General features: G+C 40.0%; 1 protein-coding gene across 5 annotated transcripts in view; it reads left to right on the forward strand.

Moving 5' to 3' along the window:
• Positions 1 to 27,750, forward strand: part of LOC124556772 (LIM domain and actin-binding protein 1) — a 222,180-nt gene that overhangs the window by 2,139 nt on the left and 192,291 nt on the right. For 3 of the 5 annotated variants that reach the window (XM_047130782.1, XM_047130783.1, XM_047130784.1), the window contains exon 2: positions 961 to 1,001. In XM_047130782.1, the coding sequence (XP_046986738.1) occupies positions 972 to 1,001 (30 nt within the window). In that variant the 5' untranslated portion in view covers positions 961 to 971. The other 2 variants (XM_047130780.1, XM_047130781.1) reach the window with 1 other exon arrangement.

Consider the following 27,750-nt stretch of genomic DNA (forward strand, 5'->3'; position numbering starts at 1 on the left):
CTAACATGAAAGGAAAAGTTAATCATGTTCATGTTAAGAGTTATAGCTGTAGTAGTAGTAGTAGTAGTAGTAGTAGTAGTAGTAAAGTCAGTACGATATATAATTTCTGAGACATTACTGACTTGTAAGTGTGTATCATGCATAAGTAATTATTTGGAGCTGTTCTGGTTTAATCTGTCTGGAACAGAACGTGCTCTTTAAAAACTAGAGTAAGTCATGGATGTTCAAGTCATTTGGAGATTTTAAAAAAATGTGATTTAGTTATTCCATTTTAAAATATGAAGAAAGTAAAGAAAAGTTAGTTGACGAATTGAAATGGTCTCATATTGGTATTGATTTTGGTATAATTACATATGTGATCTTTGTTAGCAGAAAAAATGCTGTCATCAATGATTGAAGTAGTAGATACCAACAAATCTGCAAAGAAGAAAAGGGGGGGGGGGGCGCAATTTGTTAAGACTCGCTGAAGACCATTTACACTTGGTTGTTTTGTTAGTGTGGGTGTTGGTAGGTGGTGGAATATTAACATGAGCGTTTTTCTAGTATGTTGCAGAGGAATGTATTTAACTAATTGATTGCTGCAGCTGAATAATAACGCTTCTTCCTTTTGTTTGGGCAGGGTAGGGGTTGTTAACCCTAGATTACTAAACCCTCGTAAAATATAAGATTGCAGTTGCTATCAATTCATTGTTCCTGCCAATCTGGTACTGGTTAGTGGCAGTTGTAAAACAGGACATTTTGCACTTATTTTGTGTATGACACACCATTGGAGACTGTATAATTGTAATTTAACTAGTGCATAAACTATAAATAACAACATCCCTTGAATAAAATATAGAGTATTAAAATTTGCGTTGGTTTAGTAACAATGTAACATTTTCCCCCATAAGTACTCTAGGCTTAAAATTGTACTTATGGTCATACCTGAACTGTGTACTAATTGTAAACTTTTCTTTCCAGATTTTACAGATATGGCAGATCTTGCAAAAAATGTGAAAATTGTAAGTAAGACTGATCAGGATAGCATGCCTGTGTGTGAACTAATATCAGTGTGTGAAACTCCTAACAATATGAAAGAGACTGAAAACAGTATTAAGAATATATTGGGTGAATCTTCATATCAGGACAGTAATACTCTTCCTTGTATAGAGGGACTTAGTTTGGAAGACAGTAATGCTGAGGTTGAAGCTAAAATTACAATAAATGTGGGAGTAGAAAAGGAAAGTACTGACACAGGTGTACTGTATCAAAGTGGGAATCAATTAGATACACCAGTGGAAACTGTTTTACTTGCTGATCCTGCCAGTGATGACTTTAGTTTATTAGATGTTAGTGATATAGTCTTGAAGTCTGAAACTGATCATTCATTAAAAGATATGCCTGGTAATGGATCTCACTTTTTTACTACCATTGTTGATGATGAATATGATGTTTACCAGGCAGATATATGCAGTACAAATGAACTTCAGGCAGACTTATTAGAAATGCAGTCTGATGATGTAGCATGTAATAATGATGCACCAGAAATTTTAGCATGTGTGTCAGTTCCTCAAGATGGTGTTTTTGATACTGATGTACACTCCCCTGAAGATGAATTCAACACTAATGACTTGCCTGGTGCAACAGGGCCAAAAAATTGTGATCCTATAGGATATGACTCTTCTGAGATTCAAAAAAGGAAAAGTGGTAATGGTGTGTGTATACATGTAACAGATTCAGAAGCAGATGTAAATTCAGAAGATATAAATGGTGATGGAGTAAACATGTACATACATGAAAATTTGCTAGATGAACTTCTTACTGATAGCCAGAATTCATTTGAACATTTTTCTGCAGTTCCAGTCTGTGATGGGACGTATGAGTACCCTATCACAGAATCCACTAATTCATTATTCACTAATGGCTCCCAGTTACCAGTGGAAAGCACTGAAGATCAGAAACTGGAAGAAATTTGTTTTGATGCAACTATAGAAGCAGACAATTTTGACACTGGGGAATCAATATCTTTCACTAGTCTTCCTGTTATTCAGAGTGAGCCATTATACTCAAATGTGCATGAAGAATGTGAAGATACTGCTGATATCTATGCAGAACATACATTAATTACAGAAAGAAAAAATGTGGGTAGCTGTGTGTGTGATGTGGCGTCTAACATCTCCCCTTCATCTTCATCCTCTGAAAGTGATGTAAGTTCTTGTTTTACAACAGTTACTATATGTGAAATGTTTCAGAAACTAGAGCATACAGGAGATGTGATCAGAATAGCTCCATCCAGTAAGCAAAAATGTTGCATGCAATTGTGCATTTTCCCTTTGTAGGTATTACTATAGATGCTGTAATTGAAGTTCAGCTTTAAGTGTTATCAGTGAACTATTTTGTCTTGAGGTAGTGGAAAACTTTCACTTTAATCATATTCTTCTTCTGTGTAACAGGATCTGCTATATCATCTTTGGTTCAGTAATACTGGCACTTTCTTCACTATGTTAAAATTAACTGTTCACTTTCCTGTGCAGATAGCTTTTATTGCTCCTCAAATATTATGGAAAAATATCCACTTATGTGGCAGTAACTGATGCTTTATAAAGCTGACAGTCAGTTATGGAACCTGTGCTTCATTTATTGAGAAATATAAATGTTCTAGATAAGCTAGGACCTGACAAATATTAGGAAAAATTAAAACTTCTGGACAGATTAAAATTGTGGCAGACCAATACTTGAACTGGAAACTTTTGTTTCCTGGTAAGTGATCTTACCAACTGAGCTACCTGGGCATGACTAATGATCCACTCTCACACCTTTACTTCTGGTAGTACCTGTCTCCTACTTTCCAAACTTTAAAGAAGGTCTCCTGTGTGCCTTACATAACTGGCACTTGTGGAGGGACCCTGACTTGATACAGGTAAATCAAGAGAGATTGAGATGGAAGCATTGCTAATTTCACTGTCTTGTGAGAAGGGATGGAATTTAATTATGGTTATTGACTCTGAGAAATTGCTGAGCATTGACATCAACATTGATTAAAGAAACTGCTAAGATTTTTGCATTAAAGCCTAAGAGGACAATGTGTAGTGTTCACTGATGGGAGTTCTAAATTGAGAATTCAGCCTGTGTGCTCTAAAGGGAAAAAAATCGTTGCAGAGTTAAGAGGAAGAGAGATGGATTTGTTAAATTAAGCTCCTATAAATTGTCATAGCGTACTAATTTTTGTACTTTTGAACTTCAATCTCACAACTAATTATGTTCATAATTTCTGAAAGTCCTTTGAGTATGCCATATATAGGAGCACTTCTGATCACATCTTTTTGTAAAACACTCATTTTTGATATTTTTTGTTTGTTAATAACTAAGTGAAATACTGCATATTCTCTGTACTCCACTTGTGGTAAGTAATAAACATAAGTGTTTCTTCTGCCGAAGCCTAATTTAGTGCTATCTACCTGTTTATGTAGTATGCCAGATGAATGTGGTAAACAAAGGAAAAACTGCAGGTGAAGGTATGCCCTTTGTTCTTTCTATTTCAACAAAACATTTTCCAGTGCCTTGGTTGCAACAGTTTTAAAAGATACATGCATACTTTCACATTTCATCATTTGCTTGCATGCTGTATATATTCTCTGGTTTTTTGTTGCATGACAATGCTGTTAGTCGCTGACTGCATGTTTAAGGATAAAAACTACAGACAGGGATTACTGGACATCAGCTGTTGGCACCTGCTCAGTAAATTATTCATAGTTGTTCGAAAGGTGCAGACAAAGAAGGAAATACCACCACTTTCTTCCTCTGGGGCCATGGAGGATGATGATGGCAGGAGGATGCTGTAGTAATCATTCTACAAAAGGGGTTCATTGTAAAATAAAAAGATAAATGGATGCATCACATAGGCAGTAGAAACTTATGGACCATATGAGATGTCCATTTCTTTAATTATTCCTAATTATTGAAAGCACCCTTGTGTTGCACTATTACAGGTGCCACTGGAAGTAACAAGTGATTCTTCTACCATTGGAAGTACTGGGACATAGTCCATGGTTGTAAAAAATTTAAGTTCTTGTATGAACTCTCTCTGCCTGCGCCAGAACTGTTAACTTATCAGCCCATCCCCCCCTCCCCCCTTTTTTTCTAAGTAAAATTACAATTTCCTGTGGATATAGCCACCTACTTACTTGGCACTGATACCAAAACATTATAACCGAGCGAGGTGGCACAGTGGTTAGCACACTGGACTCGCATTCGGGAGGACGACGGTTCAATCCCGCGTCGGGCCATCCTGATTTAGGTTTTCCGTGATTTCCTTAAATCGCTCCAGGCAAATGCTGGGATGGTTCCTTTGAAAGGGCACGGCCGACATCCTTCCTTAATCTGATGAGACCGATGACCTCGCTGTCTGGTCTCCTCACCCAAACAACCCCCAACCAAAACATTATAATGCTGCAACAAGGCAGTAACTGAAGCTGTCAGAAAGTGCTGGCTTTTTAATGCCGAGGAAATATATGAACACTTAGTAAATCCTCCCAAAACATTTTGTAATGTGTACATTTTATGCACAGTATTCTTCACTTGATCATCTGAGGCATCATTAGCTATTGGTTTAAAATATGTTCACCAGCTGAAGTGTTGTGTGACATGAAAAGGAATTTGAGGAATGTGCTCTTGTCATGATGTACTGCATATTCTATTCAATGAGAAATTTGAGGGGGTAGGCATGTGTCTTAAATAACTGCATAATATAGGTGTTTTAATTGATGGTAATGAAAGGAATGTTGCAGATTCTTCTAGTCTAGTTATCCAAAAGACACAATCTTGTAAAGATTTTCTCTGAATTTGAGCATATAAGGACATTGGATATGTTTTGATATGATGTTCCCATCCTGTTTTATGGTATTGATTATAAATTATTGAAAATGCAGTGGGTTATTAGTGATGTTTGATGAATGTGAGAAAGAAGTTGTGTACACTCTTTTATGCTTAACAAAGTAGCTAAGGCAGTTATCACATAACATATAATTTATAAATATTGAACAACTTGTGGGACAGACTCTGTCATTTCACTAGAATATACGGATTTATTTCCTTACACGATTCTTACTTCAAACAGCTGTATCCCCTCCATAATGACTTCAATGCACATAATGTGTCACAAGATAGTGGTAAATTTGTGTGCGTAGCCAGATGAGAGCATTATCGCAGCTCGTAGTTGGTAATTATATCAGCATATTCTGTTTCCTAGTCATTGCAGGCATTGTTATTTATCGATCAAGGAAATAAATTTCCTGTAAGAGTTCACGATCAGTCTGAATGTTTTGTGAGTAAAACTGTTTAGATTGCTTAATACATGTCTTTATTTATAATGTTGTTTATGCTATTGCAATCAACAGATCGGTAATTAAGATTAAAGGAACATTAAGAATTAGAGGCATTTGTTGTATATTGTCAAGCTAAAAGGGATGAAAAATCGAAGTCCACTCACTGAAACTTAGAGCTAGTAAAGCAAGTTTCATTGTTAGTCAACTTTTCAAAATTTTTTAGTATTTTAATTTTAATCTATTGTAGCTTGATAATATGTAAGAAACACCTCAATTATTTCGTCCGTTTAATCTTGATTACAGATCTGATTATGATGGTACCCAGAACAACGTTTACAAGTAAAGACATATATAAAGCGGTCTAGGTGGTTTTATTCACAAAAGATTGTTACATGTTGGTTTCATGTGTATTGGCTGATAGTGTGTAATGTACTATCACCTGGCAGTTGTATTTCTTTATGATAGGAGACGCTTCTAATTTCTTAAGTGGGAGATTTTTTTTCCTCTCATTTCACAAAAGTTACATAAAATTGTATAGTTGTATTTGTTTGATTCCACTCACTGTTTGTATAATGGTTGTAAATTGGGGGGGGGGGGGGGGTGATGTGTCCTTGTTAACTGCTTTTAAGTCAGTATTTCTTTAAAATTGATTTGTGGTGGCACAACAGTATGTTTATTACAAGATCTGCCTTCCTAAAAATGTGTATTCTAATATTAAAATTTGGGACCTGGACTCACTTTTGGGAGGAGTAGGGTTCAAAAATTTTGCTAGCTGTCCTTGATGTAGGGTGCATGTGGTTTTCCTAAATCACTTGAGGCAAATGCTGTATATACCCTTAAACAAGGTGATAGCTGATTCCCTACCCTATTCTTGTCCAGTCATAGCTCGTTCTGTCTATAATTATATCAATGTTGATAGTATGTTGAGCTGTGGACCTTGTGTCCTTTTCTAAACCAAGGGGTGTTTGCTGAGATATGTCTTTTTAAGGTAAAATGTACATGGAGAAACTTTGAAATAATAAAAGTTTGCAACCTAATTTAGGTACATTAAGGTATTTTGCTATAGGCTGCTTGTGTATGATTAATTCGTGCAGTATAATTTTTGCCTTCGGCAAAACACTACTTTAAAGCACTTTCTGAAGTTAGTCACTTGAAACTTGCTAAAGAATTGTTTCTTGTAAATTATCTGTGGCTTGTAATTTATCTGTGGAATGTTGATGTCTAGTGTGTTTAAAGGCAGAAATCTGTGGAAGTTAAATGTGTTGAATAATTTGAGTAGGTACACATGAGTAGATAAACTTTGCACTACATGTTCCATGTGACGAATGTGGCAATGAGTATTAGGACTTGAGGTTATGTTACTTGTAAAGTTTATGGCAGGTTATGTTACTTGTAAAGTTTATGGCCATTCTGGCATGTTTTAAATATTGTGTATTCATCATTAGCTTTATTTGTGGGTGTTTTCGCTATGATGAAATTGTAAGAAAGGTGTTTCCATTCTTAAATCATTAACATCTTTATTGGAATAATTGTAGCACTTTTTCAGTTCTTCTTGTTGCTGATAAATGCCTGCAGTGCATTGTAATGCTCACAATGTTTGTCTGGGTTCTTCAGTGACATTATTGTGATTTGTGACAAATGCATGATTGGTTGTAGTCATAATTATCATTCATGGCATTATATTCATTGTGGACATTTTGAGGAGGTAATCTTTAATCAAACAGCTTATTGCAGTTGTGCTGACTTGTTTAGTGGTCTGAATTACCAGCAATACAAGACTATGCCTTTCCTTAGAGAAAGTGAGTAGGATAGTTTGCCATTATCGGCAGGATATTTACCAGGAACAGGTGACATTAAGTAAAGTGCTTGCCATTGTTTGAGATGCAGCTGTTCTAACAGACTTTAAGAAAAGGTAAGTGAGATAAAAATTGGAAGAACATTAGAAATATTAGCTCTTCACACTCAAGGCATTAAAGTATCCTAATTGATTAGGCTTCTGCATGGACTTACAACTGTGTATGCAATTGTTTGTTTATATATATTTCACAATATTGTATGATGACAAATGTAAAAAAAAAAAAAAAAAAAAAAAAAACCAGTTTCAATAAAATTCCGCAAAATAAAAGTGTAGTCCATTTTTCCATATCCTAGCTCCTGACTTAATTGATGCTAATCTATAATCTGCAGTGCGCAAGTGTGTGTGTGTGTGTGTGTGTGTGTGTGTGTGTGTGTGTGTGTGTGTGAGGTGGGGGGGGGGGGTGAGAGGGTGAGAGAGAAAGAGAGAGAGAGAGAGAGAGAGAGAGAGAGAGAGAGAGAGAGAGAGAGAGAGAGAGAGATAAAGTGTTAAGAGATTTTGCAAAATACTAAGCTCTTTTTGCTTCTGTGGCATTCTGTAGGTCAAATTTTTGTACTTGCAAGCTTCTTACTGGTGATACAGTTACCACTTTATCCATTTTTATTTTTGTATTGTGTTTGTGTTTTTATAACATATTCTCTGGGAGTTAACTTAATATTTCTGTGACTATACTTCAGATAGTTGATTGGAAATTTGTACCACTTCTACAATATTTGTCGACCTTATTATGTAAGGATAGAAAGAGGTAAATAGTACACATGAGGAGACAAGTGTGAGCCATTTTCCCTGCAGATTAAGCCATATTGAATTTGTAGAGTTCTGTTGACATTTGTTTAAAAAGTTTGGTTAACATTTAAAGAATGAATCTTCTTTTGAGCCTGAATCAAAATAAATCCACTTGCAAAGTCAAATGTACATCTGTTTGTTCAGTTGTCGTCTTGGAACAGCAGCAGAAAATTTCAAGTTTCTGTGACACAGTTCTAGAAATAATGGTACCTATTGAACAAAAAATGTAGGTTTGAGAAAACAGTATTAAAGTTTTATTTGTAAATTATTTACAAGTTTTTGTAACAATTTTTATAATTAATATTTTCCTGTGCCATATTTAGCATCAACCGACTCACAGCATTCTCACTTTTTATTCTTGGCTCTTTTGTTTCATAGTGTGCATACACCAATTTTGGTAGATGATTCCAAACTACAGAGTTAAAACTTTCATCAAGATTTTGATTTTTATCTTGTATGCACTTTTTTGAGTACATTATAATTAACAAGGTCCCTAAATGTAGGTTTTGTTGTTCTCATAACTGCTACTGGTAAACAGTGTTCATGCTCATAATTTTCACCAGAACATACTGTCTGTTTATATTTGCACCAACTTTCAGGTCTGCTTGGGCAAAGGCTGTGTTGTTTGTCTTCATCACTTGATAACTTATGGAAAAATTGCCGATACAGCTTTTCTTGTATTTCCACAATCATTACAGTTCCTTCTTATATCTAACCCATAAGTTATCAACTTTTCTATTTCAGTACTTGTGAGATGTCCTTTTCGTCCAAGTTTTTTCCATCTTCTAATTTATTTCCTGCCTTTCCCTTAAGAAGCTGTCTCAGCCTTGAGCCAAGTCTTTTCTGAAAGTGGCCTGTGCATTCTAATTTTGTAATCTGAATGTCGGGGCCATATATGGTCTCTCTTCACAAATTGTTCCAAAGTCCTTGGTGTCACCATCATTGAGATATTTCATATACATGACACCTGCAGCACTGACAGAGTGCTGAAAATTTTTTGTACTTGAGACACCTCCATACTTCCAATTGGTGCATCATAGTTTTTTTCACAGGTGTGTCTTGCTCCTGGGTCATTATGACAAGCAAAGCAAAATTTGATCATCACTTCTACATACAAAGCTCTACCAGTATCAAGACGTGACAGAAAAAGCCGTTATTTGTGTGAAATTATCTTCTATGTTTACATTTATCACTTGCTGAGCTGCTTGTTCCATTTGTGTCACACGTCACTGACAGCTGACCCAGTTATTTTATTATAAATAGAAAATCAAGTGGGAGGTTCACGAACATCTAATGCTGCACAAATAATGTTTCCTGCCTGCATATATTTACCGATTGATCTAAGTTAATATAAAAGACTTATATTATTATCTTGTAACTTTGTTTGGCCTAAATTAGATGTTGTTGTCACCATGGTAGATGTACACCTAGCATATTCTTTAACAAACTGACTCACAATTCCCTTACAAATATTTCTGTTTTTACTGAAAGAAATACCACCACCTCATTCCTTACATTGTATATGCGAACTGATGAATTCATACAGTATCTTCATGTCAATTATTTCTGTATTCTGAAGGTGTTTGTAACAGACACATATGGAATCAAGATTAACTTTCAACTTCTTTCTTGATGCACCCATGGGTTGTTTTTCATCATTAGAAGCACATATGGACAAGCACTCTTCTTCTTCATTACTTGTGTTATTAACACTTGTATGTTGATTTCCTTGGACTCTTGGTTTGACTTTTTTATTCTTGGCGTTCCCTTTGGACAAATGATGAAAATTACAACAGCAATTCCTGTGTGCCAACAAACATATCTTCATCTCGTGTCATTAACAATGTTCGATTGCCACCAATGTTGCAGGTTGGGAAACCATTGAAATGTAAATCAGAGATGCTTAAATCACGTGGGGACAGCAGTCATATGCCTCAAATCTTAGAATAGCGCAAAAATGGGTGTAGTACTTGATATGCTACATGTTGTAAAATTGTCAATATTGTGGAAGATAATCATCAGATTTGTATGAAACATAGTTCATTTTAACAAAGAAAACTGCAGAGTATTTGAATTGCAAAGAAATTTCTATTTCTTGGGCCGATTTAGCATGTTTCCCCTTAAAGCATCTAATGGGAGAAGTTGTCTTGCTTTATAACAGCTCACTTGTGGCATATTTAGATATAGGTTGCTTCATCTCTAATAAATTTTAAACATTTGCCTATTTTGAATGAGTAAATGATTTTTTTAATGCAGAGTATATTTTGTGGAGTATTGTCACAGTGTTAAAGTTCGCATCCTGATGATTCAAAACATAGAAGCAGAGAGAGAGAGAGAGAGAGAGAGAGAGAGAGAGAGAGAGAGAGAGAGAGAGAGGGGGGGGGGGGGGGGGGGGTAAAAGGAAATTGTCTTTATGCTGTACTGAATTATTCTTCCTGAAGTTTGTAGTGTGCTAGAAGTTGTAAGTAGGTGAATTACCTGAATACTAATAGTTGTATAGATGTTGCATGTCTGACACAGTAACTGTAATTAAAGTGGTGGCCATTTGAAGTTTGACAAATGTATGGATTCATGTCAATGGATAGTATCAGAAGCAATTACATTAAAACAGACTTAAATGATGTAGCTGTCCAAATTCTTAATCATTATCGATATGTAGAGAAATTTTATAGCTAAGAAATCAGCAGTACTTACTTCTCAGTATTTTCTGTGAATCTTCAGGAAACTGCAACACTTTAGTGAACAGTGTGTGTATCTTTACACTGGAAAGATTTTGTAGGTGGAGTAAGTAACTGGGAACTTAATGTCATGGCACAAAATTGTTCTGGTTGTGTTATTTGTGGCAGAAATTTTTTGTGTGTTTGATGTGAATCTTGTTTATGTACATGAACTCTGTCTTCACTGTCTGTTAAATTTTCTCCCCCCCCCTCACTACTCATAAGTACTTTCATTATGAAGTGGAAATCCATATCATTTTAAGCTTAACAATAGAACAAGTTAGATGATAGGTAGAAGTGTTATTGAAAATTGTCCAGGAACTATTGTCTGTAGTTTTGTCCCCTGCATGTTCATACAAATCCTGGTAAGGTGATCTATTAATGTAGTTAGCTGCATAAACAAATAACATATTAGTTGTAGTAGTAATACAAACTTGTTAGGGCAACATTTTGTTAAACTGCCTTAAAACTACAAACAGGTTTTATGAGCACAAGGGGAAATTTTCTTGGTATGGCACAAAATCAATAAATCTTTTTTATGTAGATATTAGTTGTACCAAAACATATGCATAAATTGGTCTGTAGGATACTTTACTTTATAAGAAATTTTAAATTCATGATATTGTAGGTGTTTTATAAAAAACTGTTATGAAACGTGGCTGATTTAACATGGGTCATCCTTAAAGATGATCCACTTGGACATTTCAAAACTGCAGCTATAAATGGAAACATTATGACAGTGTACATTTCTGACAGTGTACATTTCTGATTTGAACATTTGGCTATTAAAGGTGGATGTAATAGACATATCAGAAGACTATCACACATTTTACATGAATAATTAACTGTGATACGATTGATACCATATTGGTTGGCTACTGACTGAAAGTTAATGCAAAAATGGATTCTCAAAAAGTCTAGACCATTTACAAAAATTTAATTTTTGTGGGCCACTTTGCTACTATGGATACATCACTTCATCCCAGAAATGAAGCAACATTTGAGGAAACGAGTGGAAACTGCTGGCCCTGTGCCAGTAGAGAGAGAGAGAGAGAGAGAGAGAGAGAGAGAGAGAGAGAGAGAGTGTGTGTGTGTGTGTGTGTGTGTAAACTTTGCTGGTAAAGATGTTTAGTCCAACTGCTGGAAAGATTATTGCCTGTGTTTCCTGGAATGTAGAAGGGAATATTTTTGTAGATTACTTGTAAAGGGCAAAATAATAACTTGAAAATAGCACACACATTTTCTATACCAGCTTGATTTAAAGAAAACCAAAGTGGCCTGAATTGCAAAGAAGAAAAATGAAGCAATCTGCGTGTTGATGAAGGTGGTTTCGCAGAGTGAAAGTTGGGGATTTCTACTACTAGTTCAGTATCCTCCTATTGAAAGATGTATTGGAAGATGCAGAGTGGTGCTTTGCAGATGTTATAGAGTTGTATTTCAGAGGTGGGTGAGGAAAAACATGTGACAAAGGCATTGATGAAGGAAGATGATGTCAAAAAGTGCAGCTTTTGGGTAAAAAGTTGTTTTCCACTGCCAGAAAAGTAGTTTTCCCCTCGCTCAAATAATGTTATTGCATATGACATAAATCAACACCTCTCTTGCAGATTATTGGATTAAAGTGACAAACATTTTAACATTCAAAACATAAATACATTCGTAGTAATCCTAATATCCTAGTCATATAATGGCTTCTATAACCCTATCTATTTAGAATGTTATACAAGAGCTGTATGGATGTCATGCTAAGATATGAAGTTATTGATTTTTCGCACAGCTGCCATAAACAAGAAAGCAAAATAAAACCACTAGAAAGAGATATGGCAAGACTTCTAATTGCAAAAGTTAATGATATTGCAATACAGTTCTTCTGGGTTTTTTGATGCGTCAGTATGCCTGTTATGCCTTCTCCCATCTTACATTATGAGAAAAAAATTATGGATTGACATTTTGCTAAAACTTGCATGTTCAGCTCATCATATTGCTTTGTATTATCAGTGCTTCCTATGGTTTTGTCCCATCAACATCTTCTGCTTGCTGTGGAGCTGACTTAGTGTATACTCAGTCTATACTTTGTATATTTAGTCTTTTGAACTCTCTTAATACCGCTATTGTGTAAATAGTGATATTTAGTTCCTGGCAAATACTGTGATTCCAGCCAAGCTACTGGACTTGTATTTCTGATTAGTAAAGCTGAGGTCCGTGTCCAGCCATCTTTGATTTCTGTAAATCTCTGAAGCAAATGCTAAGATCGTTTCTTCATCAATGCATGACTAGTTTCCATCACCACCCTACTGTTGTTGTGCCATTTGTATTTCTCTTAACTCTGTGCAGTCCGTGTCTTTACGTTCATCAGTGGTATGCTGGTAAATTACAAAACTTGAGATAGTTTTTGTAATAATTGTACATTGGACTGTTGATCACAAATATTGTCGTGTGTCTAATATAGTGCAGATTAATGCTAGAACACAGTATGAACCCATGTGAAGCATCCCTTCTTACACTTAGGGATTGACTTAATAACATCTTAGGAACAAAATAATCATTTTCAAAATATATATTGCGGAGTAAATAAGAGAATTTTCTGACCACCTTCTAGACAGATGTTTTTTTAGTACATGCAAATATTTGTTACTTCCACACAAATTTTAAGTTTTTAGAAGTAGGAAAAATTTAATGTGTCTACATCCACAAGATGGTGCGACTCTGGAGCGTCCGCTTCCATCTCTTTGAATTTTTACCACTAAAGAACGTTTTATATCTGATTTACTGTTACTTCATAAATGTCTTAAATATGGCTCACCTTCTTATGGCAGGCCAAGTAACACAGCACTACCCTTCTAAGTGACTCAGATACATGATGCAACTTTTCAACCTACTCACCTAATCTGTTAACAATGGTCGGAATGCTCTACAAATTATTCAGTTGTTTGACAGTAGAAATCCACTCTGTGGCCATGGAACCTTTCAAAAACTGCTGTTTGAACATCATTTTCTGAAAATCTGTTATTGTTGCGAATTATTTCCTCAGTTGTCTTAACATAGTCATCTGTGGTTGATGTTGGTGGCCTTCATTCTGTATAAGCATCACCTCCGCCTGTGCAGCCTTGGTCAAATTGTTGGCACCATTTCACTATGATTGGACAAGACATTGCATTTCGTCCATATAAGTCAGTTACCCAGTGAATCAGTGTGTGGTTTAAATGTACAGTCCTACGTACTTTTAACTATGGAGAATTTTTCCAGTTATCGGGCCCTTTCTGTTCTAAACTGTCATGCACCTGTTATCCATTCTGCAGCAGAAGTGTGTGTGTGTGTGTGTGTGTGTGTGTGTAGGGGAAACCTGGAACATTTACTTTCTTCTGATGATGCACCACTATTGTTGCACAATGTGGGGGACAATGTGTGCAACTTCATTTCTGAACTCCCCTCAGTATGTAGATTGTTGGAATCCTCAGGGTTTAAACTGGGACCAGTCCTATAGTTTTTGAAAAAAAATTGCTTGGTGTTATATGTAAGTGTGATGTAGTTTAATGAAAGACAATCTGGAGAGATCAGAGTATTCTTTGCAGACATTACACAAATTTTACATTACTGGGCATCATTCAGGTGCAATGGGGGATGCCTATTGTGGTGCTGGGACAGAATGACGTATTTGTGTTGTTACAAGTGGAGGACAATAAAAAGTACCCACAAACATTGTAATGTCACGCACAATACTTCAGAATAGTATAGTCATTTGGTGGCTTGGTTGTTTATTGAAACGCACAACTAATTTTAAGTTAGTGTACCATATGAATCTTGGCTTACAAAAGTCTTAACATACTCCAACACATTGTTCAGTAAAATCTTGGTATGTCTCACAAATTTGAAAATTTTCCTTATCTAAAAATTTAGACTGTTAAAACTGATAAATGCACTGTATTCAACAGCTTCCCACTATAACTTCCTTTTATTCTACAGTGTCTGCAGAAAACTGCTGTTTTCATATGCATCATGATTTTACGGTAACTTTTGTTTGTGCATGCCTTTTAACTGCGCAGTAGTGTTCTCATATGGATTGTACTCAGGACATTGTACTGTTGGTTGTAATGAACAAATGTGGCAGGTAAGACTATACGTAAACTTGGCATGCATTTGAAGTGAGTAATACAGTGTGTTTTGTGCAGTGGTGAGTGGTAAGTGTAACTGCTTTTTATGTGCACCTGTGCACATTCGAATGAATGAGGTAAGCTTCCATAGGCTTCTATGCAGTGGTAATATTTGACATTGTTGTTTTTTCTTTTTTTACTAATATCTGTGAGGCTATATTGTCTGTGAAATGTAGCCCAGTCAACAGACAAAGATCAAATGAGAGAAGAAAACAATTGTGTAGTCACAAATTTGTGCAGATTGGTAGGAGGGAGTGCCACTGAAGAACATAATAAAAATCCTGGCTGGTGGGGTTGTGGTGGGGCCTGTAAAGGTTGTTTTATGTTTCTCTCGAATAGCTTTAAAACTGCAGCTTCTAGTGAAAATTTTTCCTAGTACAAAATCAAACTACTTTAAATTTAATTGCTTCTGTGGCCAGAGTCAGTTGACATAAACGTTTTCCAAGTATTGTACAGCGTCATAATGTAAAAAATGTACTGGAGAAACCAGTGTTTCACCATGGTTATAGTGGCATTCTTCTGGGTCTACAGGTCACCAGTAGATGCAGAAGCAGCCACTGTAAGAGTGGCTGAAACATTGGTTTCTCCAGTAATTCTCACTGGCTATGCAGTGCACAGATACGTAGTGGTGGGGGGTTGTTAGTTTTCCAAAAAAGTTATTTAACACTGCATGGAATACAGATACAAGTTTCTTACGTTATGATGCAGAATGATACTAGGAACACATTGCCTCCCTACATTAAAGTTCCTACAAAAAAGTCAAACTCGTTTGTTCTCTATGACAAATGTCTTACCTATTGCAGGGAATGGAGTAATCAGAGATTGCTAAAATTATGCTATAAAATTGTTTTTTATTAAATGAAATGAGTTATGACAAATATTAAGTTTGTGTGTGACATTTAATTGCTCTAGAATCCTATTAAGGAATAAATTGTGTCCTAGGTGTTTGATGGGTTGGTGGGGGCAGATAGGTGGGAGGTTGACACTTGAGGTTGTGATCACGTACTTCCCTCCTTCGTACATCTGCAAACTAAAGAGCAAGCAGGAGAGTCTAAACTGTTTCTTCCCTACTAAGTCACAAGATGCCATTGCAGGGTCTTTTGCCATTGCAGGGTCTTTTACAAAATTATACCGACCTTTCCCCTGCTCACCAGTGATACTTGTCACTGGCTGCACAATGCACAGACACATGGGGGGAGGGGGGTTAGTTTCCCATAAAGTACTTTCAACACTGCAAGGAACACAGAGGGCAAATTGAGTCTGTCATCCTGTATGACAGCTATAGCATTCTTTCGGGATACTAGCCACATTTGCAAAACAATTTGCATACAGTATTCACATATACCACTGAATGCACCACCAAAATTGTTTTTTACGATACAGAGTATTTTATGGACTATAAGACCCCTTATATTTTAAGCAATTTTTTTTTTGAAAATAACGTTTTTTTTACCAGTTTCATTAATAGATTGCAAAGCCAGACTAAGCAAAATTCTTAGTTTATAGAAATGGACTGACCTTTAAAATTCCTGAAAATCGTCTCCCGAACTGCCGGCCGCTGTGGTGTAGCGGTTCCGGAACCGCGGGACTGCTACGGTTGCAGGTTCGAATCCTGCCTCGGGCATGGATGTGTGTGATGTCCTTAGGTTTAATACTCTCCTATGGCTCTATCAGGCGTTAATCCAGTCTCGTCTGGGTTATGGGAACCTGGCTTATGGGTCAGCATCCCCATCTGCGTTGCGGGTGCTGGACCCAATACTACACAGCGGGATCCGACTTGCCACTGGTGCCTTCCGTACCAGCCCTGTGGACAGCATACTTGTGGAGGCAGGTGTCCCTCCACTGCGATTACGACGCCAACAATTACTGGCTGCTTATGTTGCCCATGTTTTTAGCTTGCCCGGGCATCCAAATTACCGTGTCCTGTTCCCGCAGTCAGTCGTCCATCTGCCAGACCGTCGGTCCCGGTCGGGTTGTCCGATCGCCGTACGCGTCAAGGAGCTTCTCTCCGGGCTTGGGTTTTTCCCTGTTCCACCTCCTTTCCGGGCACCTCTGCGTACACCCCTGTGGTGTGTGCCTCGCCCTTGCCTTCGGCTCGACTTGGCACAGGGCCCGAAGGACTCAGCCCCTCCAGAGGCCTTCCGCCGCCGCCGCTTTTATTCCATCCTGGCCACGTATCAGGGCTCTGGCATTGTTTACGCTGACTGCTCGATGGTTGCTGGTCGAGTCGGTTATGCGCTAACTCTAGGGTACCATTCCGAACAACGTTCCTTGCCGGCTGGCTGCAGCGTTTACACTGCTGAGCTGGTCGCCATCTTTCGAGCCCTAGAGTATATCCGCTCCTGCTCAGGTGAGTCCTTCATTATCTGTAGCGATTCCCTGAGCGGTTTACGAGCTCTCGCCCAGTGTTTTCCTCGTTCTCGTCTGGTGCTGGCTATCCATGAGTCCCTGCATACTCTTGCCCGTCGCGGCCGCTCTGTGGTCTTTGTGTGGACCCCAGGCCATGTTGGGATACCCGGCAATGAGAATGTTGACCGCCTGGCGAAAGAGGCCACCAGTCAACCACCTCTGGAGATTGGCCTCCCGGCGACTGATTTGCGGGCACTATTACGCCGCAAAGTTTTCGATTTCTGGGACACTGAATGGCGCAACCTGCCTGTGCCAACCAAACTCCGTCGTATCAAGGAGACGACGACTGTTTGGCGGTCATCCATGCGAGCCACCCGCAGGGACTCAGTCGTCCTTTGTCGGCTCCGCATTGGCCACACCCGACTGACGCACAGTTATTTACTGTGTCGTGAGGACCAACCTCTTTGTCGTTGTGGGGCGTCCTTGACGGTGGTCCATATTCTGTTGGAGTGCACCCTTTTAACTGTGCTCAGGCAGACTTTTGCGCTGCCTGATACGCTCCCTGCACTTTTAACTGACGACTCTACCATAGCGGACTTAGTTTTGCGTTTTATTCGGGCAGGGGGATTTTATCGCTTAATGTAAATGTGTGTGTTTTTTGTGTTGATTTTGGCCTATGGCCTACGATTTTAGTCTGCTTTTTTAATGCGTTTCTCGGTGGTTGACTTTTCCCTTTTTTCTCTATGGTCGGCCAACCACCATCACACTTGGTGTGATTTTAATTTGTTTTGTCTGTTCTTTGTCGGAGTATTTCTTGTCCTGTGTCGTCTGCCCTCTTTCCTGTTGTTCGTTTTTATTCTCTTTGGGTGGTTTTAATTTTTTTTGGAAAAAGGGACCGATGACCGTTGCAGTCTGGTCCCTTTAATCCCACAAACCAACCAACCAACCTTAGGTTTAAGTAGTTCTAAGTTCTAGGGGACTGATGACCACAGATGTTAAGTCCCATTGTGCTCAGAGCCATTTTTTTCGTCTCCCGAACTTTCTTCCTCTTTTTCCTCTTTCTTATCTTCGTTTCCATCGTTGCCATCTTCATATATAAGATGGTCCACAACTGTTTTATCCACTGACATACTTGTTTGATTGCAGGTCATTTTAGAGCTCCGTTCGCTGTGAATTCGTGTTGGGTTTCATCTGTCATCCATTTGTTCAATTCCTCTCTCATATACCCTTGAAATGGTGTATTTATCGAGACATCAGGTGGTTGCAGTTGTGGAGTAAGTCCTCCCGGAATAACAAGCAGCTCTGTATTTCCCTGTTTCTCTTTCAAAGAATTTTTCAAGTGACTACTAAACTGATCTAGCACAAGAAGAGAACTGTTCTTTAATAAAGTACCTTTCCATAACTCCCACATTCCGTTAAACCATAATTTCATATTAGCTCTGTCCATCCAACCCTTGTCATGTACGGCAACACCACCACGACCACTACCTGGCGATATTTCAGAAGGTTTTGGCATCGTTTGCGCGTGAAAATGATCACTTGATTAAGCTTAATACCATCATCACACCATGAAAGGACAACAGCATGTGCATTTTTTTCATGTCGACGTGTTTTTATAGTTGCAGTTTTAGCACCTTCGGTGGCAACAGTTATATTACTTGATTCATCAAATGTCAGAGGAGTTTCATTCCTATTCACTATTTGGCTTTGTTCCACACTGGTTTTCTTTCGATGTTGAATAATAAGGCGTTGGAAAGATAATATTTTCTCTTCATACTCTTGTGGCATTTTCTGAGATATTTTGGTTTTGATTCGCATGCTAAGTCCATGACACTTTATAAACCTGAAGCACAAACCAACTCCACCCTTAAAGTCGGTTAAGTTCCACTGCAGCGCTAGCCTACGAGCGTGTATTTGAATGATTTTTGTTTTAAATAGGTTTATAACGGTGTCCTTGAATCCGTTTCGGTACGTCATCTTCTTGCATTCAGTCCTATATATTTAGTCTTCCTCTTTTTATATTTTTTTAGCCTGTCAATCGAAAATGATTTTTTTTCTGTTGGTGGAGAGCCGAAATGCCTCTGTTTCCATGTTGTTCTGCATATGTTGCTACTTTTCATTTATAGTCTGCATTTAATTTTTTCACATTACGAAACCAGCTGCTACAAAAATATTGTTCTGTTACCAATAACACAAATCACTTTCAGTTTTAAGTTCACTGGCGCTGTTGACTGCAATGACACAGCATAGGCTAGACAGTGTTCTGGGTTTGTGATGGCGTGGCGGGAGGGAGACAGTGTTAGCAAGCATGTGAATCCGTGCAATTCATGTTTTGTGCTGCCAGTTGAATCCAATGTGGCCAGATAGAGACAGGTTTCCTGAGACATTGAATATAAGGCCATTTTTAAGACCGGCGGAGATATTAAATGAAACATTGGACGTTTTTAAGTGTAGCACGCATCTGAATTTTGGAATTTCTGAATTTTTAGAAGGAAAAAAGTGTCTCGTAGTCCGTAAAATACGGCAGTTCAGGAACTAAGTATGTCATAACATTCAGCTGCAGGGCAAAGTTCGCAATAGGTGCAGGTGAAATATGTGTGTATTTACATGTGAAATATGTTAAATACATGTAAAATGTATTTGACATGTGTGTACATAGGCAAATCCACAGGTAAAAAAGCGCTACCTAAACCGCGGGAAATCCTTCAACCAAATTTGGTACACACATACAGTGGAGGTAAGAACGACCAGCCATGAGTTTGGGGGTGGGGGATTATAAGGTGGAGACAGAAGGGGGAGGACGATATGGACATACAGATAGAGAAAACAGTAGATGGACGCAGATGGGGGGGGGGGGGGGGGAGGAGGGAGGAGGAAATCGTCAGAAATAGTGGAGGGGCGGCGGGGTGTGGAGGAGGTGGACAGAGAGAGTGGAGGATATGGAGTAATAGAGGATGGCAATAAATACATAATCAGGCATTTTTTGATAAATAACTTTATACCCGGAGGCCACAATTATTGCTTCATAAAAAAAGAAAAAAAGCCCATTCATCATGCATAGACCAACTGTCAGTCAGTACTGACGGTAGACAACAGTATTTAAATTTATCAGTCAGTGTTCTACTGAAACTGTTTAGGCAATTTCTGAGACGTCTAGTTCTGCTAAAATCTGTGTACCACCTGCCATAGTCCAAGGAATGGGTTGGAGCATAGGCAACGGTCTGACCCTTCTTCCCTGTTGTTGGTTCCCGTGCACTGCTGATTACAGCGCTCTTGTATTATATTTAACACCCAATGTATGTTGTAGTCGAAACTGCCCTTGATAGCTTTTAAATTGTTATTTGATGGCTATCGTCTCAAGTATAGGGATACAGTTGTAAGTTAATACAGGGCGTTGCCTTGAAACTTTTTTAGAAGTTCTGTCACAAATGATGCCATATGCTGAATTTCGAGACAATTGATGTTTTATGAAGCTATATGAAGAGAGATCAGCAGTTTGTCTAACAAAGGAAACTGCATCATGAAACGAAAATGTTCTATCGTGGGCACATTGTTCTGTGAAGTTCTAGCTGCAGTGGTGTAACCAGTTACGTTAGTACAGATGATATTAAACAACATTGTTGATAATGTAATGATTGCGACTAGATGCTTTTCCTTTAAGACCTGTCATCTGCTCTCCAGTTTTTCGTTTCTGGGTTAGTGACACAGACGACACATTTCTGACAACCATTCTCCTACGCACTGGTAAACCATAGACAATACTACATTCGTTGTCTTCGTAGTGTAGTATTTTTGCAAGTTTCGTTTATGAGTGTGTGCGCCCCCCCCCCCCCCCCCCATATCTTCTTTTTCCTGTTCTTTTATCCAGTATCTACACAGGATCGTCTTTTTCCTGTTCTTTTATCCAGTATCTACACAGGATCGTCACATTAATAATTTTCGTACTGTGACAATGTTAGTGGTAGAGGCTGGCGCCGGGTACCTTCCCCGTGTCGTCGCTGTCACTGCTGCTGCTGCTGCTTACCCCCCCCCCCCCCCCCCTGCCACTGGGGACGGAATTTGTGTACACCAACTGTCTTCAAGTGGGTTACTGCACGTGAAAAAGTGCGAACGTTTTCAAACTGTTTATGCATCATGTAACTGAAGTGATACATGGGTATCAGTCCAGCATTCAACCAGTCGGATCTTGGAAATCGCCTAAAAAACCAAACATGGTGACTGGCCAGCACACTGGTTCGTGTTGTTAGTCTGCTAGGTGGATTTGATCTGTGGCTGGCGCTTCTCCACAAATCCCAGAAGTGATATTGTAATAGACGTGGTTATTCAGGCAGTGTGTATGAAATAGTGCTGTATATACACTTAAAGGCCAAAGAAACTAGTATAGGCAAGCATACTCAAATACAGAGATACGAAAACAAGCAGGATACGGCGCTGCGGTCGGCAACGTCTATATAAGACAACAAGTGTCTGGCGCAGTTGATAGATCGGTTACTGTTGTTACTATGGCAGATTATCGAGATTCGAGTGAGTTTTAACGTTGTGTTATAGTCGACGCACGAGCGATGGCACACATCATCTCAGAGGTAGCGACGAAGTGGGAATTTTCACGTACGGCCATTTTACGAGTGTGCCAAGAATATCAGGTATCCGGTAAAACCTCAAATCTCCAACATCGCTGCGGCCGGAAAAAGATCCTGCAACAGCGGGACCAACGATGACTGAAAAGAATCGTTCGACGTGACAGAAGTGCGACACTTCCGCAAATTGCTGCAGATTTCAATTCTCTGCCATCAAGTATCAACGTGCGAACATTCAAAGAAACATCATCGATATGGCCTTTCAGAGCCGAAGGCCCCCCCTGTACCCTTCAGTACTGCACAACACAAAGCTTTACAACTCGCCTGGGCCCGGCAACACCGACATTGGACTGTTGATGACTGGAAACATGTTGTCTGGTCGGACGAGTCTAGTTTAAAATCAAGCGGATGGACGTGTACAGATTTGGAGACAACCTCATGAATCCACGGACTCTGCATGTCAGTAGGGGACTGTTCGTTGGTGGAGGCTCTGTAATGGTGTGGGGTGTGTGCAGTTGGAGCAATCTGGGACCCTTGATACATCTAGATACGGCTCTGACTGATGACATGTACGTAAGCATCCTGTCTGGTCACCTGCATCCATTCATGTCCATTGTGCTTTCCAATGGACTTGGGCAATTCCAGCAGAACAATACGACACACCACACGTCCAGAATTGCTACAGAGTGGCTCCAGGAACACACTTCTGAGTTTAAACACTTCCGCTGGCCACTAAACTCCCCAGACATGAACGTTACTGAGCATATCTGAGATGCTTTGCAACGTGCTGTTCAGAAGAGATCTCCACCCCCACGTACTCTGCTGATTTATGGACAGCCCCGCAGGAATCATGGTGTCAATTCCGTCCATCACTACTTCAGACATTTGTTGAGTTCATGCCACGTAGTGTTGCGGCACTTCTGCGTGCTCATGGGGGCCCTACACGATATTGTTTCACACACTCACTAAGGTGATGTTGTTTCAGAGAAGCCGTTACTTGCAAGTTTTGAACTACCATTATTTGGAAAAAAATTTGAGTACTGCATGAAGTTCATGTCATTAATGTAAGAGTCAGGAGTTAAACAATGAATTAGAAGTACTAGTTGACCTGAGATATTAAGTGGTGATCATAGGTTGGCCACTGAAAGCAATTTAGATTGGCCACTGAAGAAAACCTACCAACAGCATGAAGGGCCCATGTAAATAAAAGGTCACAAGGTGCAGAGTGCCTTTGTAAGATTCTATTTCATGAAAATAGGGACTGTGACTGTGATACTTGAAAGCCTGAGATGTATCTAAGTCTGACGGGGCTCAATCGCCCAAGAACTTCGTATTAGCGGTTTTTTTCCATATCATTTAGATATTAAGTCCCCTGATTTCGAAAAAGATATGTGAGCAAGTAAGTTATCATGCTCATACTCAAGATGCCTGACTTATGGCAACGCACATTTTCCAATGTAGGTGGTTTTACGTAGCTGTTTCTAAGGCATGTCTTCACAATGTCGCAGTTAATAGGTAGGTTTGGCTGACAATTACGAAGGTTAATAATGACGCAGTGTTGCTCATCTAGTAACTTTTTGTCAACACACTGGGCGAACTGGCCACAAGATACATTTTGAAACTCAAAACGTATTACGATTTACAGTATGGCGAGAAAGGAAGGAACGAAGTCGCAGAAGCTTTGTTTTTACTCATAGTAAACGTTTGCCTCGCTGCTGAATAAGATATTTGAAACATTATAAAGCATTATATTCTCAGATTATGAGTTCTATATTCAGGACCGTACTGAGGTGGTGGTGAGATAGGCACCCCACCAAGGGTGCAGTCACAGAGGAGACAAAAATACTGATCGAGGACATGAAAGGAAGACGGTTTAACAACCAGGAGGGGTACATGAGGTTTCCAATCCCTCGCTTTCCTATCTTCTGTCTGTGAGAATAAACCTATTCCTCGATCCATGACTGTAAATCCATGCTGTTGTCACTGTGTCATCACTGCAATGTCATTTCGTCCCGGTAGTAGCATACAAAAATGGCTATAACCGAGCAGACGTCTATTGCTTAGGTGGATCATGCTGTAAAAGTGCAGTTGTTTCACATATCCAGGGCCAGTTCGAACAAACAAACGACTTACCGTTTGCACCTCTCTCTTCACATCTACTTCTACATCTATCTCTACATACATATTCCGCAAGCCACCATACGGTGAATGGTGGAGGGTAGTCTGTACTGTTACTAGTTGTTTCCTTTCATGTTCCTCTTGCAGATAGAACGACAGGAAAACTACTTTCTATGTGTCTCCGTATGAGCCCTGATTTCTCGTATCTTATTTTCGTGGTCCTTGCGCGAAATGTATGTTGACAGCAATAGGAGCGGTCTGCCGTCAGTTTCAAATGTCGGTTTTCTAAATTTTCGCAATAGTATTTGAAGAAGAACATTGCTTTCCCTCCAGGAATTTCCATTAGAGTTCCCAAAGCGTCTCTGTGATACGTGCATGTTGTTCTAATCTACCAGTAACATATCTAGCCGCTCACCTCTGAATTGTTTCGATGTCTTCTTTTAATCCGACCTGGTGCGGATCGCAACTACTCGAGCAGTACTCAAGAATAGGTCGCTCTAACGTCCTACATGCGGTATTCTTTACAGAAGAACCACATTGTCCTAAAATTCTCCCAATAAACTGAAGTGCCTACCACAGTCGTCACATGCTCGTTTAATCTTATATCGCTTTGCAACCTTACGCCCAGATATTTGTACAACGTGACTCTGTAAAGCAGGACACTACTAATGCTACATCCAAACATTACAGGTTTGTTTTCCCTACTCATCTGCATTAACTCTTCTACATTTAACGCCGAATGGCATTCATCATCCCAACTACACTCCTGGAAATTGAAATAAGAACACCGTGAATTCATTGTCCCAGGAAGGGGAAACTTTATTGACACATTCCTGGGGTCAGATACATCACATGATCACACTGACAGAACCACAGGCACATAGACACAGGCAACAGAGCATGCACAATGTCGGCACTAGTACAGTGCACATCCACCTTTCGCAGCAATGCAGGCTGCTATTCTCCCATGGAGACGATCGTAGAGATGCTGGATGTAGTCCTGTGGAACGGCTTGCCATGCCATTTCCACCTGGCGCCTCAGTTGGACCAGCGTTCGTGCCGGACGTGCAGACCGCGTGAGACGACGCTTCATCCAGTCCCAAACATGCTCAATGGGGGACAGATCCGGAGATCTTGCTGGCCAGGGTAGTTGACTTACACCTTCTAGAGCACGTTGGGTGGCACGGGATACATGCGGACGTGCATTGTCCTGTTGGAACAGCAAGTTCCCTTGCCGGTCTAGGAATGGTAGAACGATGGGTTCGATGACGGTTTGGATGTACCGTGCACTATTCAGTGTCCCCTCGACGATCACCAGTGGTGTACGGCCAGTGTAGGAGATCGCTCCCCACACCATGATGCCGGGTGTTGGCCCTGTGTGCCTCGGTCGTATGCAGTCCTGATTGTGGCGCTCACCTGCACGGCGCCAAACACGCATACGACCATCATTGGCACCAAGGCAGAAGCGACTCTCATCGCGGAAGACGACACGTCTCCATTCGTCCCTCCATTCACGCCTGTCGCGACACCACTGGAGGCGGGCTGCACGATGTTGGGGCGTGAGCGGAAGACGGCCTAACGGTGTGCGGGACCGTAGCCCAGCTTCATGCAGACGGTTGCGAATGGTCCTCGCCGATACCCCAGGAGCAACAGTGTCCCTAATTTGCTGGGAAGTGGCGGTGCGGTCCCCTACGGCACTGCGTAGGATCCTACGGTCTTGGCGTGCATCCGTGCGTCGCTGCGGTCCGGACCCAGGTCGACGGGCACGTGCACCTTCCGCCGACCACTGGCGACAACATCGATGTACTGTGGAGACCTCACGCCCCACGTGTTGAGCAATTCGGCGGTACGTCCACCCGGCCTCCCGCATGCCCACTATACGCCCTCGCTCAAAGTCCGTCAACTGCACATACGGTTCACGTCCACGCTGTCGCGGCATGCTACCAGTGTTAAAGACTGCGATGGAGCTCCGTATGCCACGGCAAACTGGCTGACACTGACGGCGGCAGTGCACAAATGCTGCGCAGCTAGCGCCATTCGACGGCCAACACCGCGGTTCCTGGTGTGTCCGCTGTGCCGTGCGTGTGATCATTGCTTGTACAGCCCTCTCGCAGTGTCCGGAGCAAGTATGGTGGGTCTGACACACCGGTGTCAATGTGTTCTTTTTTCCATTTCCAGGAGTGTAGAAATTTTAGCCAAGTCATCTTTTATCATCTTACATTTGGTCATCTTCAGCCCTTTCCTGTACACCATTGCATCATCAGCAAATAACTGCAGGTTGCTGCGCATCCTGTCTGCCAGGTGATTCATGTATATGGAAAATAATATCACATTTCCCTGGGGCACTCCTGATGATACCCTTGTCTCTGATGAACACTTGCTGTTGAGGGCAACGTACTAGGTTCTGTTACTTAAGAAATCTCTGAGCCACTCCCACATCTGTGGAACCTATTCCATATGCTCATACATTCATTAACAGTTTGCAGTAGGATACTGTGTCAAATACTTTTCGGAAATCTAGGAATATGGAGTGTGCCTCCTGCCCCTTCATCCATACACTGAGGTGACAAAAGTTATGGGATACTTCCTTTTACCCAGTATAGTGCACCAACTCTGTGTCATGGACTGAACAAGTCCTTGGAGGTCTGCTGCAGAAATTTTGAGCCATGTTACCACTACAGCCATCCATAACTACGAAAGTGTTTCCGGTGTAGGGTTTTGTGCATGAACTGGTGATGTCTCGATTATGTTCCGTAAATGTTTGATGGAATTCGTCTTGGGCAATCTGGATGGCCATATCATTCACTTGAACTGTCCATGATGTTCTTCAAACCAATCATGAACAATTAAGGCTCAGGAACATGAAGTCCACAAATGGTCGCAGTTGGTCTCCAAGTAGATGAACATTATTATTTCCAGTTAATGATCTGTTCAGTTAGACCAGAGGACCCAGCTTGCATGGTGTGTTGGTAACGACGTGGGTCCAATGTGTTGTGGTGTCTGAACCCTACCATCAGCTCTTATCAGCTGAAACTGGGATTCATCCGAGCAGGCTGCGATTTTCCATTCACCAAGGGACTAATCGATATGGTTACAAGCCCGAGAGAGGGGCTTCAGGTGAGGTGATGGAAGCAAAGTTGGCCACTGCTGCCATTGCCCATAAACGCCAAATTTCGACACACTATTCAAACGGATACATTCATTGTACGTCCCACATTGATTTCTGTGTTTACTTCAAACAGTGTTGCATGTCTGTTAGCACTGACAACGTTATGCAAACTCCGCTGCTCTCGGTCATTAAGTGAAGGCCATCTAGCACTGTGTTGTCCATGGTGAGGGGTGATGTCTGAAATTTGGTATTCTCACCACACTCTTGACACTGTGGATCTTGGAATATTGAATTCCCTAACGATTTCCAAAATGGGATGTCCCATGCATCTAGCACCAACTACCATTCTGCACTCAAAGTCTGTTAATTCCCATTGTGCAGCCATAATCACATGGGAAACCTTTTCACATGAATCACCTCAGTGCAGATGGCAGCTCTTCAATGCACTGCCCATTTATACCTTGTGCATGTGGTAATACTTCCTTCTGTATATGTGCATATCGCTATCTCATTAATTTTGTTACCTCATTAATTTTGTTACCTCAGTGTATTAAATTGCACAGTCAGCATTTCTGTTGGGATTTCATCGATATCATTTCATGTTGCTGCACTTCACAGATTTTACATTCATTGATACCATTAATTTAAAATCAGTAGATCTATTCGGCTTGTACTTTTTATCTAAAATTTCTATCCTTTAAAGCTCCCATAAATTCCCACAACATTCTTAGAAAAGATGAAAATAATAGCAACAAGTCAATAACTGAACGGATTGTGATTTCGCAATA

Source organism: Schistocerca americana, chromosome X, assembly GCF_021461395.2.
Source record: "Schistocerca americana isolate TAMUIC-IGC-003095 chromosome X, iqSchAmer2.1, whole genome shotgun sequence".
Taxonomy (NCBI): Eukaryota; Metazoa; Arthropoda; class Insecta; order Orthoptera; family Acrididae; genus Schistocerca; species Schistocerca americana.